Here is an 18,002-nt window from a genome sequence, read left to right on the forward strand (position 1 = left end):
AGCACTCCTTTCAATAAGGTCTTGCAGCATTCAGTGTAAAATGATAATAGCTTCTTAAGGTTTTCCTTTCCTAAAGCGATAATGAGGGCGAGGATGATGAGAAGAGATAATACAAGCGATTCACTTTCATCGTGGCAACATCCCATCATCCAGTGGGTAAAAAATCCATTAATTGGATGGATCCCGGATTTTGTGGTTTGGTGCTCAAATAACACTTCAGCTTTGCTCTTAACTACATATTCTGGACAAGGAATACTTTAGTAACAAGAGAACCTATTTGAGCAGGATATCCAGGTTATAAGGTTTTGTGAGCAGACCGCATTTTTTACCCTGCACATGAACTTTATCACATGCTAGTGAGAAGGGAGCGACCTCAATTCAACCCAACTGTAGTGCCATTTGTGTTATGATCTTCCATTGTGAGGCGGTCCGGTACAGATTACGGACAAGTGGGGACATTTTATCCTCTTCTACCATAAAAAGTTTGTAGTCCTGATGGGTACTGCCTGCAGTATAGCTGTCAAGTCATCACTACCTTTATTGCTGTCCCATTTGTCATACAAACGCGGCCTTTCTCAACACCGTGGTAAAGATGTCTAGCAAGGCCCATCAGGTATCTTATACCTTTCAAGCGATGTGAATGGGCTTAGATTTTGTGCACTTACACTAAAATTCACCGCAAGTGATTTGCATAAAGTTATTTTAAAAATAAAATCACCTTACATATTTAGTTAGTAAATTTTAGGCAATAACATATTTAAGCCTCCTATATCTACCTAAACAAAGTCGATTGCAGGTGCAATTTTACCCCTGAAATTTACCCCATGAAATTTATACTTTTTATTTACGTAATGTAGCTACTTTTCACTATGGTACAATGAGCATAATGTAAGCCAAAAATCGTAACCTGTGATAAAGTGAGCAAATAGTGGACGTTTATTGCCTGAAAGTCTTCCCTCACAGTAAGCAGAATGCCTAAGTCAAAATATCATTCTATCCGAGTGGCTACTCCATAATTGTCTTACAAGCTTGCCTTTACTTTCCTTCTGTTGATAGAGTGAATACAAGTATCAAGAAGTTAGATTATTAAGCGATATTTGGGGTCCTACTTTACCACCAATAATAAAACTTGCCCTTAATATTAGAATAAAACGAATGTGTTAAACAACATACCAAATAAATGTCAGTTGGACATTAAACCCAATTTTAATTAGTGCATAAACAAATTCTTCCAAATTTAGCAATGTCATTATGCCCAAGGAATCCCAACCGAATCGGAGCTACATTTAGTAGGTGCATCTGGCAACAGTTTTTTATTCGCTTATCACCCACTACAAATTTTTATCACCCCATTTGGCTGGCACTTTTGCCTTGTGGAATGCATACAGCCTCCACAAAGGGTGCTTTCGATCGACGAATGGGCACGGCGTAAGAATTCGTCAAACAGTCTTGCAAAGCCCTTAAATTTATTTATCTGATAAAACAAATTAGAATAGTAGAGTATAGGACACCTATCTACCGAAATACAACATCATTTCCCATTTCACTACTGTAAAATAAACAACAATGCTCAAATACTGTAAGTCAAAATAATTTCTATGCATTATATTTATCTCGTTGACCTATGACAGATCAAGAGTGGCCGGTGGGTAGCTAAGCAGCCTAAGTAGCAGACTTATCATAGAACATTTGCTTAATTAACTATTAATAGCAGGTATCGTAGACCAGGTAAAGCAAAATTATAATAATAAGTCTTTTTTCACCTAAATATGAAATTGCTTAGATGATCGGTCACAGATATTAGGTTTATTTCTTTTAAGATATAAGTTAGTATCAACTCATACATTAAGTAACAACGGTGAATAAATTATTGCAAGCACATTTGCCTATAAAATATGCTGGTCACACAACAACCATTCACAGCCTCCTTAAGCTATCAATACTAACAGTATCAAGTTATAAGTAATTCTCCAAATGTTGCATAAGGTCAAAACTTCAAGTACAAGTGTAAAGTAGTATACTACTTGTTGCACACCAGTATCAACAAGGATTAACAGACCGCTTATCTGTCCTATGGGTACTTCGAAAATGTTACATTATGTGCAATTTGACGGTGCTTTATTAATAGTAAGGGTAATGCTTGTGAATTCTGAAAGATAGGAAGCAATATAATAAGTTGGAATAATACCGAAGTAGCAGTGAAGGTGGGACAGTGTCCTGGAAAATTCTCCAATTTCCTTCTTCGTAAAATCAGTTGTTTTTAGCTAAACACAAAAAAAGAGATTTAAATGTTTTGTTTAATAGCAAATTTGGCAGTCATCTTTGATTTTAGAGAATGTTAACTAAGTAACATAGATGAACAGCAAGGAATAACCGATAGGGGTAAGGCTTATCTAGGTGCTGTTCATTCTAGCTATTCCTCACAACAACTTGCTATATTTAACGTTACCATAAATTGCAGCAAAGTTACTCAAAAAGTGATTTGTTTGGCTCAAAGAAAATCGATTTCAACTAAAAAGATCCCCATTCAACTTCAGGAAATTTTGCTGTCCTGTTTTTATATTTTACTAATGACCTTATAAGTAGCAGCTTCAATGAACTCACGTAAATTGAGCTGTTTTTGCATGGTTGCAATCAGCTCTCTTATCTCATTGTTTTGGAGCTCCATCCGACGCCATAGTTCTGGCACGCTAAAAGTGATGTCTTGACTATACATAGGATTGATTGATTCGTGAGAATGTTGCACAAAAGTCAACGAACTTTAGATCCGAGGAATCCGCAGTTTTGCTGCCACAGTACATGCCATTTTTCTCCTTGAAAATCAGCTAAAATTAAAAATAGTGCGTAAAACAACTTTTAACCATTTGTCTTTATTCCACGACATTAAGGAACAAATTATTGTACGTCAGTTGGCCATCATGATCTATTTAATCCTTTACAATATAGTCGGAATCACCCGAGACAAGTTAAATTAACGCGCTGAAAATATACATTTTTATTCGGCAGAATAGCCACTAATAAGCCCCCTAATAACAATGTCTGTTCATTGTTTGAAAAAAGCAAAATTAATTAAGTTATCAAATGTATTGGCATCAGTTGTGAGAACATTACTCACTGGGTGGTATAATTGTGACGAGATTCCATTAAATGGTACTTTGACCATTCCAATGGTTGATATTTTAAATATCAACTTTCAGTTTACAGCTAAAGAAACTATTGTATTTTTATTTACTACTCCTTCACACGCAGCGTAACACTTATCCAAACTCACTGGGCTTATTTAACAATCATTCAAATTATTAAGCGAAGTGAATGAATGAATTAATTAATGAAGTGAATAGTTTGACCATAAAGCAGAGAGGTCAAAGTATATGTTGACGAGCTCAACTCACTACAGAAGGGGAGTCCCGACTGGATTTGGACTTCCAGGAGGAGGAGACAATAAGGTCGTAGAGCTTGCGGGGCAATGTCGCCTCAATGTGGTCGTACCAGTCGACGGTTTGTGAGATCAGTCGAATGGCCGCCTGCTTCCGCACCGTGTCGATGTCGCCTACCGCCAGACCCACCTACAACCCAAATACCCATCATTGTGAGTGCCTTCTTCTGCAATCTGTGCGCTGCTAATATTTGCAAAAATTATGAACTTTAAGTTGCTACAGCCGAATAAACATATAATGGAAATTGTAAAGTTAACACTTCTATAAACGGTTATAAAACGGTCGTGATCTATTGTTTGTTGTCCTCACTCTGCATCCAACCGTGTCGTCGAACTTCTACAGCCCTAATCATGTACTGTTCACACATTCCAACTTGTTCTTTAATGACTTTAAAAAGGCTATAAACAGTCAGTTAAATAACATACACAGCTTGTAAAAATAAAAGAATTTTGGATTTAGATAATTTTGCGAAAGGTTTTAAGCCCCCAATATTGTTTAGCAAGCAAATTTAATAATTTATTTAAGCAGGTAAACTTTAGTATAAGCATATTTTACGCAATTCCTGTCTTAAAAATGAACTTTATCGGCGATTAATTTGTTTTGTTCATATTCACTTATTTATACTGTTGAAAAATACTAAAATTCAATTTAATTATTATTCATCTTTTCAATGAAATGGAATCATGGTGCGTAGACCTCCTTTTTCAAAGCTCTTCTGTTCGAACAATATAACGAAAATCCGTTTTATAAATGTAAGGCGTTTTGACGGTCATTTAACACAGAATTTGGTCTATGTGTAATGTAGGTGCAATTTGTACGGCTGTCAGATTGCCTTTTGCTGTTTGAGTGCCATTTTTAAAAGACTTATATTACTGTTTTCAGTTATGTAGACAACTTAACTTTTGATAGTTGACATGGTCGAAAGTCGCATAAAGCGATTATTAATAAAGTCGTCAAGTACTTGTTATCAACTAATAAGTAGTCCACTGACATTATAGTATTTGTGGTAGTGGTTGGTAATTAGAATAGTTTTATGCACTAACAGACGTCTTTGTTATTGAATCTCTTTGTGCTCGTATACAATCTTAGTGCTTTTGTACTTTCATGAGGAGCCTCTGAAGGTCTATTTTAGACTGGATGTGAACATAGCCTTTGCTTAGTGACTCACCAGGAGGTTGGTGAGAATCATCGGTGCGAGGAGGAGGAAGATGACAAACATGACGAGAGTGACCTCAGGGAAGTGCATGGTGAGACTATTGCCGTCAGTGAGCGGTTCGATGATGGTATCCACAAAACTAAAGTCGCCCAGTGACATCGAGAGAAGGTTAAGAATGGCCAGCTCTGGCGTCTGAAAGGCGCTGAGCATCGGCGTCATCTCCGTGGGGTGACTCGCATTATTGTCCTTGTTGTACAAGCACTCATAGGCGGGAAAGCATTGTGCTAACGTCTCCTGCATGGGCTTCGACATCTCGCAAAAAGCCTAGAAAATTGGGAAAATCAGACAATTTCTCACCATCAAGATTCTTCGCATACCCCAAGTGCACGTACCATTTTCGCTTTGGAAGCCATAGATAACATGTTATTAATGGTAGTATGTGAAGAAGTTTTAAAGTAAACATTAAATTCTTAAAAATATAAGTACACAAAAATGGTTTTAAATGCTAATATTTTCACCTAGTGTTTTACATAGTTTTTACTTTCATTCATTAATGAACCCGAAATATGACTAAATTTTAACTGAGCACTGACATAAAATATGATAGTAAATTAAAGGGGGGAATTAAACAAAGTATTTAAGTTGGCAAATATTTGCTTGTTTAGTCCAAGTCATGAATGTGATTGGACTCAGAATAACTGCTTAATTCAAAAAAGAGAGGACGGATTTTTAGATAAGAGTTAGTAAAAAAGTATTTACGTGAACCTCTTCACAATTTTCACGTACGTAGTTCGCAGAAGCATGTGGTTGCATCTACAGCAACTAAATAGGTCGTTTCAAAATCTCTCCGTGCACCGACCTGTGTACTTAATTCGCTTTGTTTTAAACATAACTTTGACTCAGCAACAGTAGTTTTAAACTGTATTTTTACTTTTTATGTTTTTAATCTAACGGAGCGGAACTGGTTATCGGTCCTAGCAATGCTCACTGTGCCAGCACTACTGCATTCACTAAAATTTAAGCTCTCCTTATTTGATCAGAATGTTCTGCACGCTGGCTTACTTTATAATCGGGTGCTTTGAAGAGCACATAGAATGGCAGCGAGCAGGAGATTAGCACGAGAACAACGACTACGGCCGACTTTCCAAGAGTTTTGGCCACTTGAAAAAACATCACCACAAAGATTCCAACGATCTTAAAACTAAAAATGGAGGAGATTTAATATTGGGCATCTCAGGAAATGATCGACAGCAATGCCCTTGATTCAGAATATTTACCCTTGCCTGTCTTTTTCATAACAGTTCCGTATTCAAAATCGGAAGTGGCCTTTTCTTGGCTGGACAATTTAAAGACGATTAAAAAATAGCCATCAACGTAAAGAATGAACTATTAAAATCCTGTTATATGGATTTATTGGCATGTAGATAGTCGACGATCAGCAAAATTGCTTCCGCAAATGTTTCGTGAGGTTTAACGTATTCCTCAAAGTAAAAATACTAATTAACATAAGGATTATGTCATTACCTACTACAACTTTGTAACTTGAACGCCATTTGGAAGAAAAATTATCACTAACTAATCACCAGCAGCGGGCTTAAACCCTTGAATCACCACTGTTTAGGCCAATATCTATCAAGGAGGTGTGACCCTATTTGTGGATCATACCTTTCGTTATCTGAACATAGAACGAGTGCTTCACAAAATTGTAGGCGAGAAGAACATAGATTGACTATAAATGTTACCGCATCAGGTGAATTACAAAGTAGCTCCAGGAGAGGAAGAGCGCAATCGCTCCTAACTCGACGAAGTGGTGGTCGATGAACTTATGCAACGACATCACGCCGTATGCGGTGGCCACTGCAAAGACGCTTAACGAGTAGTAGGTGGTGAGGTCTTTGAAGGACTTTAGACCCTGCAAGGTTAAGCCAATTCACACATTAACATAAAAACAAAAAATTGGCCGAAATATTTGTGTCTGAGTAGAGTGACGTTTTTAAGATCTCATGATCGACTGGAGGTGATCTTGATGAAGTAAGAGGAAATCACCTCATTTGAAATTTGAATTTTCCTGGCAAATGTGCACAAGCAAAAAGGCGAATGACAGGCATTTAATCAACACGGCTGCTGCCAGCGTCAAACACCTGTGATGCCTGTTCCCGTCTGTCATGCATGAGACGAAATCAGTTCCAAAGGATGTTAAATAGGTTGGTACTGAAAGGACAATTAATGGCAGTGTGTCATATTATGATGATGGAATATTCGTGGCGTGTTGAACGATTTTCCCGTGAGAGTAGGATAGCGGACGATTTAATCACTTCCCTATTAATAAAGCTGTCCATCTTTAATTTATAAGTTTTTAGAAAAGGATAGGTTTAAAAATGCCTTTAATTGCTTGAGATGGTATCTGGCCAAACTTCTTAGGTTATTCTTCCTTCCGTTAAAATTAACTAAAAGTAAGATGGAAACATCTTTGACAAGTTTTGCTGTTAAAATTGTGCTTTCGAGAGGGTAGCAAGCATTTCAAAAAGGTGCAAGCTAGAGGAAGACCTTTGATTTCGGATTTTTTACAAATAATTTTAAAAATAAATGCACTATTTGACAAAACATGCCTGTTTACACAATCATGGGGATTTACTAATAACGACTTATTAATGCATTGAAAGTTTTCCAAACGTAGAGTTCACTCACTTCACCAAATATGAGAATTACATCCCGCAGCATGCAAATGGTAGATGTAAACACGATGGCATAGCTCAGTGCTACTTGAACTCTGCGTCGTCCTGGTGTGTAAAATATCTGGGATAGAGAAAATAGAATGTCTTAATTGGAGTTTGCATTTTTCCCCTTTTAGTTAATATCACAGTTGACTTTTGCATTTGACTTATCAGACACGAGTACCTGATTTCGAAAATGGCTGCTAGCTTGTCTTAATATTGCACCAATGTCAATCACTGTGCCTGATCTTCCGCAGCTACGTAAAACTAGAGAGACGTATGACTTAATACATTGGAATAAGTGATAGGTTCAAAGTTCATCTACTCCCGTGGCATATATCGCTTTGCTTTTTAGGCATACAGTTGTTTGTGTTATTTGTTGGAGTATTACCTTACGCTGTAAGTGAATAGTCTATTCTATGAGGGACCTGCTGGCATAAATTGCCAGTGCAAGGCCATCACAAATGAGTGGTTGTTGGCAGATTATTTAATTTTGTCATCCCACTATGCCAAGGAGCAAAGTTTGTTTAATTCATCCGAATCTCATTCAGCTCTCTATTTTCAACTGGATCCATATTTTCTCAACGCCAATATCACATGTCATATATTTATATCCATATCCGTTTTGGATCTCTAATGTGAATTACGACTTCTAAAGGAACTAGGAAATGTTACTCTTTGCAGTTTTCTCCAACATGGTAGATATGCAACAATCATTTTATGGTTTTAGAAAAAAAAACTTGAAATAAGACTGGAAATATAGTCGATAACAATGCAAGTGAACCGTTGGTTATGCATCTTCAGATGTGACGGGAATTAAATCAGTTAATGCAAATGTTGAAAATATTGGCACTCAAACCTGTAACCTGGGAAAAACGGACTTCAATTTACTGAAATAATGAAATACATAGGTAGCCTAATGCGTACAAGATTATAGCAGGTCTCATTTAGCCGAGTGTTTGCTGTGTGCTGAAGTGGCTCATGAGAGAGTACGAGGAAAGTTAGGCAAATGAGAAAATTGATGTAGAAAGCTGAACTAAGGCAATGAACCCAAAAGCCGTATCGCCTCCTACAATTGAATGACACAAAGACTGTTTCAATTAAAATGAAAACCAAATAAGCTTTCTATTTTGTCTGTACAAATTAAACTGAAGGATGTTTGTCACTACGTAGAATGTGATTATATAAATAATGAGAAGTCAGAGGTAATGAAGTCACTTAGGCCTTGAAAGTCTTTTAGATTTTAATTATTGGCAGATTTTTAAACTGTACTTTTGACTTTCAAAGAATTCTCTAGCTCTTTATCACTGTGCCATGGAGTTTAGTTAAGTTCAATGTAACTTAAATAGGGCAATGTGATTTTAAGGTATTAAGTCGGTTTTTTGGTATTTATGTTCACTAAAACTTTGCACGAAGTGATACAAATGGCCATTATGCCCTTGTAAAATTATATTTTATTTGCTATATTGTTTAACTGACGGAGGAATTTGTTTCAATCTGCATCGTCGCAAGTCTGTCCTGCTGCTATGTTAGTGTTAGTGGGGTAAATGAAATAAAAAATCGTCTTTTACCATTTGCACCAGAGCAACGCATTGCAGAGTGGGTGAACGATCAACTCATCCCGCTGCAGGGAAATCATAACCTAGAGAACAGTCGCAGGAAGTTTAATGTTTCTGGAAGTATCCCAATAAAAACATCACACTTTATGCCCATATTACGTTTGAAACATGTTGCCTACCTTCAGTAAATGAAGTGGTGTATGCTGTGTTCTGTCGAGCAGTGGCGCTTTAGGTTGAAGAATGGAGAAGTCATATGCAACCTTGATAATAAAGAAAAATGTAAATTGGGAGTAGGGTCAACTAGCGTAGCATTGATCGTACCTCATAATTGGATTTGCTTAGACTGCCTTCTTCTTTAATGTACCGGTCCATGATGATCTAGTAATAGATAGGAATTAGAAATACTGTCAGGAATACTCAGAATTTTTATTATTTGTATGCCTGTCACAAACCGGGCAAAGGCTGGGAATTTCTCGAATGACTTTCTCAATGGGACACTGGTCCGTGTGATTCAAGAGTTCAATGATCTCGTCCCATCTGCAAGTGAAATAACTCATCTGATTTCTAACGGTAACCGATCCTTTCCCGTCGAATTAAAATTGACCCAAAAGTACATCTTTCCAAGCCAAATAAACAAACTGACAAGTTATATGAATATTAATCGTTTCAGATTAATGCAAAGCTAAATTACGTTAGTGATATAAATTTAAAGGCGGATTTCAAAATAGCCAGCTTCATTAGATATTGAAAAAGTTTCCGTCCAGTTATTTATGCGAATCTTAGGGATCTCGTTTCAAGTAAGCAGTGGCCCTAACAACTTTGAGTCCTAAAATCACTTTTAAGTAAAGTCATGTGCCGCTAAAGACGAGCAAATTTTGAACTTCTTTTAAGGTACAATTTCACTAAAAGATGAAAATAATGACTTGGTGGGAACAAAAAAGATTAATTTAAGCAGAAATTAAGTTTTTTAAGTTAATAGGACAAAAAATGCAACTACCAAAAAAGTGAATATGATAGGGATATTCTTTGTTCGTTAATCTAGCAAGTGCATTCTAAACATGCATTTAATCGTATCAGCATATCTGCTTCACAATGTTGCGTAATTTTTAAGGTTTAGATGCTTTTACGCTGACCACGTTATCGTTATTGTTTGTGTCCAACAAATGACAAATAATCACAAACAACGGATTCGTAGCTAACACAAAATAAAGTTTATAAGCTGAAGTCTATTTCATTGATATGTATTTTTTCGACTGTATAAGCTGACACTGCCTTTTTAGGAAGCACGCCAAAAATTTAAAAAGTAGAATCATTACAGATCGCTCAAAAAGTGTACTTTCATTCAAACTATAACTAATTTTCACACACTTCCCAACGCTTTGTATCTATGTTAAGCCAAGTGTTGCTTCGGAATCATAACAGTAATATAGACTACCTCTTATTGGAGATAATGGCAAGAGCAGCTTTCACATTCTCCTTCTTGAAAGCGTAAGAGGTGAAGTAGAGTCCATTCGCGTCCTGTACAAATTTCGCCTCCTTATCCATCAGATGCGTAATAACGCTGTCGTGACCCTTTTGAGCCGCGTAATGCAAAGCTGTCATCTGAAAGTAGCAGTCACACTAAAAGCAACTCTTTAATAGTTACTTTACTTAAGATCAGAACAGGTGATGCATTTTTCGCCCCATTCGTCAAAAATAAAGTGATTGGTGGTTATCTCCTAAAAATATTATACGATGTAAAGGAAATTTATAGTAAGTAATAATAAATAGGCAGTATTTCAGCACTCATTGAAATAAATATTCACAATTGCGCATTTATTATGTCTGATGTCCGAATGAAACTTAACTTGTAATTTTAATGGACCTTATTTAACTCACTAGTCCTTAAAAACTTCCACCTCATCATGCGTGCGACTAAAACGTGCTGATGTAAAAAATTGGCGGAAAACGTGAAAGCATTTATACTAGTCTCTTGCAAAGATGCGGTGATCTATTTTAAAATTCAGGTCTATTTTAGGGAAATGGTAATAAAACTGATTTTTACTTCTTTTGGTTGACAAAAGTATCAAATAAACCAAATACATAAACTTTTGCACAGCCTAATTGAAGCAATTCACGATACAGCTGGTTGGCTAATTCGGGGTTTTAAATTTGCATTCACTTGGATAGTATAATTTCGTTCCCATTACGTTTTATTATGGCTCAATGGTATCAAACTCACTTGGCAAAAAAATGAATGCTTCTGGCTTTGTGAGAGTGCATGCATTGCAACAGAACAGTAAAACCCATAGTTGCATGGAAAGCGCAAATTCAAAATTGGTGAATTGCAGATGTCTTAATGGTTTAGTATAAAACTAACTTATTGTACATTATCAGCAATTAATAACTTGATCAGAAATGAAATCTCCTTTTGTCTCACGACAACAAAATACTTTGTCCATTACGATCTTGGGATAATCTTCAGAAACCACCCACCCCGCGAAAGTCACATGCATCGATGATGCATGTATTGGCTCCGAGGATGACTTTGCATGTCTCCAGACATCCCGCCTGTGCTGCCCAATGCAATGGTGTCCGTCCCTTTTGACACCTGCGAAACCCATGCAGAATTATGCCAAATTCACCTTGACTTTGTAATAAATCAACTAAACGCAGAACTAACTCTATGTTAAAGGCGGACCAGAAAATAAAATCGGATATAGTGGTCCGGAATGTAAATAAGTTAACTAAGCATTAGTAATTTAACTAGTTTTGCATTATTTTATATATGGTAAGTGATTTTATTTGATCGCCTAAAATTGACAATCTTAAAAATCCATTAACGGTAAAAAGTCAACAATGGTTTACCAAAAAGCATTTACGTTTCAGAAGTTTATCTTGACTCTGGCTGGGTCGAATAAATGAAGTCCAGAAGATTGAAAAGAATAATTAACTTGTGCTTAAAGGCTACTCATAAAACGGAATAAAAAGGATGCTTCAGTAGCTTGAATTGAAGTATTTATTAAAGCAGCTTATAAGCAAAAGGCGTAACGCTCTCGTGAATTGTAATTTCAAATAAAAATATTAAGTATCCTTAACACATTAATTGGGTGTGAGCAAAAGTGTCCATGCTCTCAAATAAGGCCATCAAATTCCGTCACGAATTCTTATTCCTTTGCCCTCCAAATGGGACTTTTGATACACACGATGGTTGAGCTGCTTATTTCTCTGTTCAAAATAAATTGTTAACGAAATTCAGTTCTAATAATTTCGGAATGTCCATAACTGGATTGAGATAAGGCTAAAGACGTAGCAGGCTCTAGCTGACTGGGGAAATTTATCCATGTATGCGCCTAGCATTTACTCAACAAGACATTAAATGCGATAGTATGGTGTTACTTTTATGTGTAGGAAGCCTTAAAAAATTACATACAACTTCAAATAAGTAACATAAAAACCGAGATATTTAAGTTATTAATTTACTAGAATTGGACCATACAGAAATTGGATAAGAATGGGTGATCAATAGTGGATATCCTTCATTTGCGTTAGCCTTACAAGCCTATTCTTTACTGAACGTCAATTACCAAGGCTTTGCAATGGATTTCGGGTAGAGACTTGTGCTTTCTTACATAATGTCTTCATAAGATAGGCCATTTTCCATAGTTCTACCCGAAAAACTCTTTTAAGCTTTTGCGTTTCAGATGGGTATTCTGACTCTCTTAACGAAAACTTTTACCATCTTAGGCAGTTAAAAACATTGCTAGGAACGATTAAATAAGAGATGAAAAGCTGAAGAGAAGAGGGGTAAAATACCTGCGGAGACTGCTGCCCTTAGCGATGAGCAGAGAGACGACTTGAGTTTGTGCGTGGGCAGCAGCGATGTGGAGGGGCGTGCAGCCTTGGGCGTCAGAGGTGTTCATGGACCAGAGGCCGTGGTCGGTGCGCAGCAGACTCTCCACGGTGGCCACACAGCCCTGCTTTGCCGCAAGGTGTAGCGGCGTCTCACGGGCCCCATTCTGTCGCAAGCAGCTTGCTCCACTAGCCAGGAGGTCACGAGTCACACACAACATGCTACTACCACCCTCTGTGGCGTAGTGTAGCGCCGTACACCCGTACTCGTCTTCCTCTCCTATCAACTGTTTGTAGAGTCCATGCTAATAAATAACAAAGGTTTGGGAGTAAGTTTATGTCTTAGGGAATAGAATCACCACCAATCCATGCAACGGTGGCTGAAACACTTGGCCACCATCTTTCAGAAAGCTAATTTTATTGACTCTGTGTCAGTTAATATGTTTGCTATCATTATCTTCATTCTACGTTTTGGCCTTTTTTGAATTTACCGCTTTCTTCATTCTTCCATTTACCTTTTTTACCAGTCTGTGGTAACCTGTTGCATCAAACTATGTGGCAGACGGCTTACTTGATTTAAGAACAGCAAAAGAGATAATGAGAAAAATCTATCTTCCCGTAGGTAAAATTTATAGGTTTTTTCATTAACATATGCGGAGGAAAATATTGCATTGTAAGTCAAAATATATAATGTAAGTTTGAACGTGAATTCTCAATTGTAGGTGCTCTTCCTGATTTTCCTGTGAGTGTATTTTGAACAAAGGTTTTTTCAAATAGGAAAGATTTTTAATTGTGTGACGAACTAAGATGACAACTTATAGTAAATTGGAAAACTCTTAGTTGAAAATCCAGCTGTTGGAAACACTAGTGTCAGTTTGACTTACATAGAAAAAATTGGTGTGGATCTAAAAACCTCTTTCAAGAATGTCTCATCAAAGGAGTCCAAAATGACAACTAGCCAAGTAAGATTGCGTCAGAATTTCTGCTTCAACTCATGAAAATAATCCCTACAGGTGGAATTTTTAGGTGTAGTGTATGATTAAAAGCACAAAATACGAATTTTTACATAGATAATATGATCTAAAATTAATAAGAAGCACTGTTATGCCTTTTGAATTTGTTGCCACAGCGACTCATCTTTAAGAGCACCGTGTATGATGGCGAGATGAAGAACGTTTCTATGGGACAGGTCCAAAGCATGGAGGTCGGCGCCGAACTGGATGAGTGTGAGACAGGCGGCAATGGCACACTTCGCGGTCGCCAACAGTAACGGCGTCCACCCGTCTTTGTCCTGAACCTCCATTGGTGAACGCTGTTAGACACAAAGTACCATCGATAGCATGTTCATCTCTATCTAAATGTTGGATACTTACGGAGCTAATTCAAAAAAAGAAGGGCTTCGGAGTCACTATCGTAAGCCTATGCAAAACTTATTCCATTTGCTTCGATTTTGGTGGCCTATGTTACCATATGCTAAGCACTCACTGATCTTTTAATCTAAAGATAAAGAATAACATTAAACGAATAGTTTCGTTCAAAGTTCTTTGTGTTTTTCTTGTACATCCAGGTAAGGCCAAAGTCGCTTTTAACACACTAACAGGAAGAAAATTCGAAAGGAAATTGCTCATTTGGAATGTCAAAATGATCGTTTTATAAATGCCAGCATTTTTAAGGAGGGATAATTGGATAAATATCTGCAGTCATTAAAAGCGATTACTGTAATTATTCCTAAATAGTTTTTGCACTAAGAAAATTGCTCAGCTTTTAGTACAGAAATGCTTCACAAATTGTATGCTGAAAATTCAACCATCATTCCCTTCCTTCCGTTTGTTATAAAGTTATTCTTTCTGTCATAAAATTGGCAGTTTTAAATAAAAATTAGTGAGTAGGTAGGCTTTAGCTACTTAAAAGTGACTTGTTTTTGAAGGACGACTGTTGATATATGAAAAATTGCCTTGAATGCGTTGAATCTACGGTGGGTTAAATGGTGATATCTGTTTTGTAGCTCAGACAAATCCATAAAAATATTTCGCTCATAATGGACAAGCAAAACTGATCGTAAAGAAACAAAACTATCTCTTGATTTCATCTTTTCATCTAGAATTGGTCAATTTTACTAGCACACAAATAAATACTTCTGATGCAAAGTACAAGAATTCAGTGAGCGATTTTGCCTTGATCTGGTGTGATCAAGCACACTCTCTAAATCTAACTCAGAGTAATCAAGAAATAAGACTGAGAAAACTTAGTCTTTGCTGCCAGTGACACAATATAACCAGAACATGACGTTCATACACCCAGGCTGGGGTACTGAGTCATGGGCTAGTTCCACTTTTGGGTATTTGCAGTGCTCCGACTGGCTGTGACTTTACTAATGATATTAGCACAGTGATTATTAGCCAGCATTATTATTTGGTAGGGCAAACTGACACTAACCCACTTAATGAGGTAGGCGGCGAGTTCGGCGTGGTTGTACATAACAGCAAGGTGGAGGGGCGTGTGGCCATTGCGGTTGACACCAGAGAGGAGGCTCACCATCAACTCTGGTTGCCAGTGAAGGAGTTGTGAGAGTACCATCAACTCACCGCGTCGTGCTGCGTAGTGAATCGCCGTGAAGTCGTGGTTCTCCATTGCAGCCACGTCACTCCCGTGGTCCAGGCAAAACTGACTCCCAAAACAAGGAAGTGGCTGCATATACGTGATCGCTAATCCACTGACTTTCTCTGCTCCGTCGTATTAGCACTTGTTGAACCAACAGTGACAATATTTCATTATATGCGTTATTGTGGCTTTTATTTAGCCATTGCTAAAACGTTCGCTTTGAGACCACTACATTTTATTCATTTGTGCTATAAAAGGAAAGTTTCTTAGGTTCCTACAATGATATTCTAAGAATGACTTAAGACTTGCCCAGACAAATTCCTCTGTAAGTAAATCTTAAGCAGTGAATTCAAATTTTGAGTATTATGCATTTGATATTTTTAATTCTGTTAATCAGCATAGTATTATTTCTTTTTTAAATTAAGAAATATGCTACCCCCTCACCTATGTTTAATAAAAGGATTAGTCCCATTATCAACGACAAAGTTCAGAACTTGAAGTTATGCATATCCAAGGTGCTGACAAAAAACAGTGATCGCAAACTAAAGTTTGTAACAATAACAATTCTTAATGATGTCCACTTTCACCATCAAATCAAATGATACATCACATTTCTGTTTGTTCTCTTTGTTTGTACGAACAATCATACCTATAATACTATCAAATAGGTGATCTGTGAATAAATGAACATGAATGGAGCACTGAATGGATGTAGTAAGGTGGGACTCACATCGATCATCTCGATGTTACCGCTGTTGACAGCCAAGTGGAGAGCAGTCTCACCCTCACCGTCGGGTAAGTTGATGAGGTGGTTGTCAAAAAAGTTGACTGCGCCTTCCGCCTCAGCGCCTCCAACACACAATTCTCCTGTCTTCGCAATGGCCTCGTACTCCAGCAGTATTTTCAGACAATCCAGACTACCCGAGAAGACCGCCACATGGATAGGGTACTTACCGATTGCGTCCACTTTAAACATGTCCGCTCCCATGCCCAACTAGTAAAAAACAGCACCATATTACAGCAGATTCGTGATAAGTTCCGCTTGTTCTTTTCATGGGTAAGTAAACTGATTACTGGTGCATGATAAAACAAATCTTCTTAGTAGTATTTCTACTTCATATGCTCATATTCAACTTTTTTGTTTCCAGTGGACTTAATTCATAAGTGTCTCAACTGTAGGTTCGAATAAATAACCGGGGTTTTTAATTCATAAAATGACATGGTCCATTTTGCTAAATTTAGTAGCTAAATGGGAATAAATTATTCACGCTTTTACTTTCAAAATTGCTGTTCCTTGGCGATCCTTTGTGCCTTACATATATTTTGGTATTTGCTCTCACCATCTTTAAGATGACAAAACATTAAGGCGCTTTGAATTTTTACGGTATTTTTGAACGCAGTTTAATTATTTATCCTTACTTGCTCTTTACTAATAAAAGCGGTTTAGAAAATGAGCATTTAAAAAAACTCTGAGCCATCCAAGTCACAATTTACACTTTGCAATTTCCGAGGGCTCAAGCGCGAAACATTTAAGCGTGCAAACTCTATATTCTAAACGTTAACACTAAAAATGGACAATTATCGCGATTTAAATTTTTTAGAAATGTGGTAAGTACATTTGCTTCCACGCTGAGCTTTACTTTTGTCGGTTGTTTAAGCCTTGGTTGGTTGCACACTATACCACATATTTGAATTTAGAAATATAAGATGTTAAGAAGGACAGTTAAAAGTTGTTTCCACCTGTTCCGATTTCTATTTATGAGAACAGGAAGAGCATTATGCCTACCACAATCCTCAGGCATTCAATACTGTTCTTCCGACAGCAGCAGTGAACTACAGTGCCCCCAAATTCACCTGGAGCGTTGATGTCGACTTGTGCCAAACGAAGGAGCTCCTGAAAACAAATAAATGAATAGGCTCTATTCCAATAATTGGATAGGTAACTAAAGGAGCTAAGGATCATACGATAACTTTAATCATATGCTATGCAGCTGCTGTTGCGCGATTTAATTATTTTAACTCGTATTCTTTTCTGCTGACGAATTTGCCATTCGGTTAGGGTTATTTTGAGTTCATAAATGCATTGCAATAGTATTTAACGCTCAAATCAATGCAAATTAACCTGGTCTTTCAAAAATTTCCCTTGTGTTATAAAGCTGGTCAGTTCCTGTTATGTCATTTTGGGGCACAGATGAAGGGTGAGATGTTAAATTATTTTTATTCTGTCCTCATATTTTATAGGAATTGGTTGGAATTCACTTTGATCTCTTCACTCATGATGAGAAAATAAAGGAACAGCAATGTTAAGTGGTCTAAAACTAATTAGAACATAAAGTTGGTCAAATCTGTACTAAACTATGTTGTAACATTTAGATGATTTAATTTGATGGGTTTTAAATTTTCAATTATAATATTCCCTCACCGTTTCTACAATAGGAGGAAAAAGCTATGTTTCTAAAGATAAAACTTTATAAAGGCCCAGTTAGATAGGCAGTTTGTCCGTTTATTTCAAATTAGAACACGTTAGGCGTGAAAAGTTGCTTATACCTTCAAGGACTCCCCATCATTCAACTCGCAGGCAAGATGCATTGGTTGGGAACCCCCGTTATTGGTCAACTCGGCATTGCACCCAAGCAAAATGAGGTGGCCCAGCACTGCTGCTTGCTGTTCCAGTATAAGTCCAAATGCAGAGGTGTCTGACCCT

At 37.2% G+C, this 18,002-nt stretch overlaps 2 protein-coding genes across 2 annotated transcripts in view; both read right to left on the minus strand. All coding sequences in view use genetic code 11, as the record gives it.

Annotated features, from left to right (window-relative positions):
- Positions 1-2,708: 2,708 nt before the first annotated feature.
- On the minus strand, positions 2,709-4,988 carry EGR_01783 (Transient receptor potential cation channel subfamily A member; the record flags this gene model as incomplete). The annotated part of the gene is made up of 4 exons (XM_024491032.1): positions 2,709-2,825; positions 3,393-3,566; positions 4,606-4,917; positions 4,971-4,988. 4 exons carry the CDS (start codon positions 4,986-4,988, stop codon positions 2,709-2,711), a joined length of 621 nt encoding a protein of 206 aa, XP_024354488.1.
- A 1,343-nt stretch (positions 4,989-6,331) lies between these two features.
- Positions 6,332-18,002, minus strand: part of EGR_01784 (Transient receptor potential cation channel subfamily A member) — a gene marked incomplete at both ends in the record, with an annotated part of 13,474 nt that continues 1,803 nt past the window's right edge. Inside the window, 13 exons of the mRNA XM_024491033.1 lie at positions 6,332-6,505; positions 7,282-7,389; positions 9,046-9,126; positions 9,188-9,244; positions 9,319-9,403; positions 10,302-10,468; positions 11,342-11,456; positions 12,662-13,002; positions 13,872-14,009; positions 15,134-15,361; positions 16,029-16,292; positions 17,085-17,192; positions 17,846-18,000. Of these exons, the coding sequence (XP_024354489.1) occupies positions 6,332-6,505; positions 7,282-7,389; positions 9,046-9,126; positions 9,188-9,244; positions 9,319-9,403; positions 10,302-10,468; positions 11,342-11,456; positions 12,662-13,002; positions 13,872-14,009; positions 15,134-15,361; positions 16,029-16,292; positions 17,085-17,192; positions 17,846-18,000 (2,021 nt within the window). The remainder of the gene's footprint in view (positions 6,506-7,281; positions 7,390-9,045; positions 9,127-9,187; positions 9,245-9,318; positions 9,404-10,301; positions 10,469-11,341; positions 11,457-12,661; positions 13,003-13,871; positions 14,010-15,133; positions 15,362-16,028; positions 16,293-17,084; positions 17,193-17,845; positions 18,001-18,002) is intronic.

This window comes from Echinococcus granulosus, assembly GCF_000524195.1.
Source record: "Echinococcus granulosus chromosome Unknown EG_S00007, whole genome shotgun sequence".
Taxonomy (NCBI): domain Eukaryota; kingdom Metazoa; phylum Platyhelminthes; class Cestoda; order Cyclophyllidea; family Taeniidae; genus Echinococcus; species Echinococcus granulosus.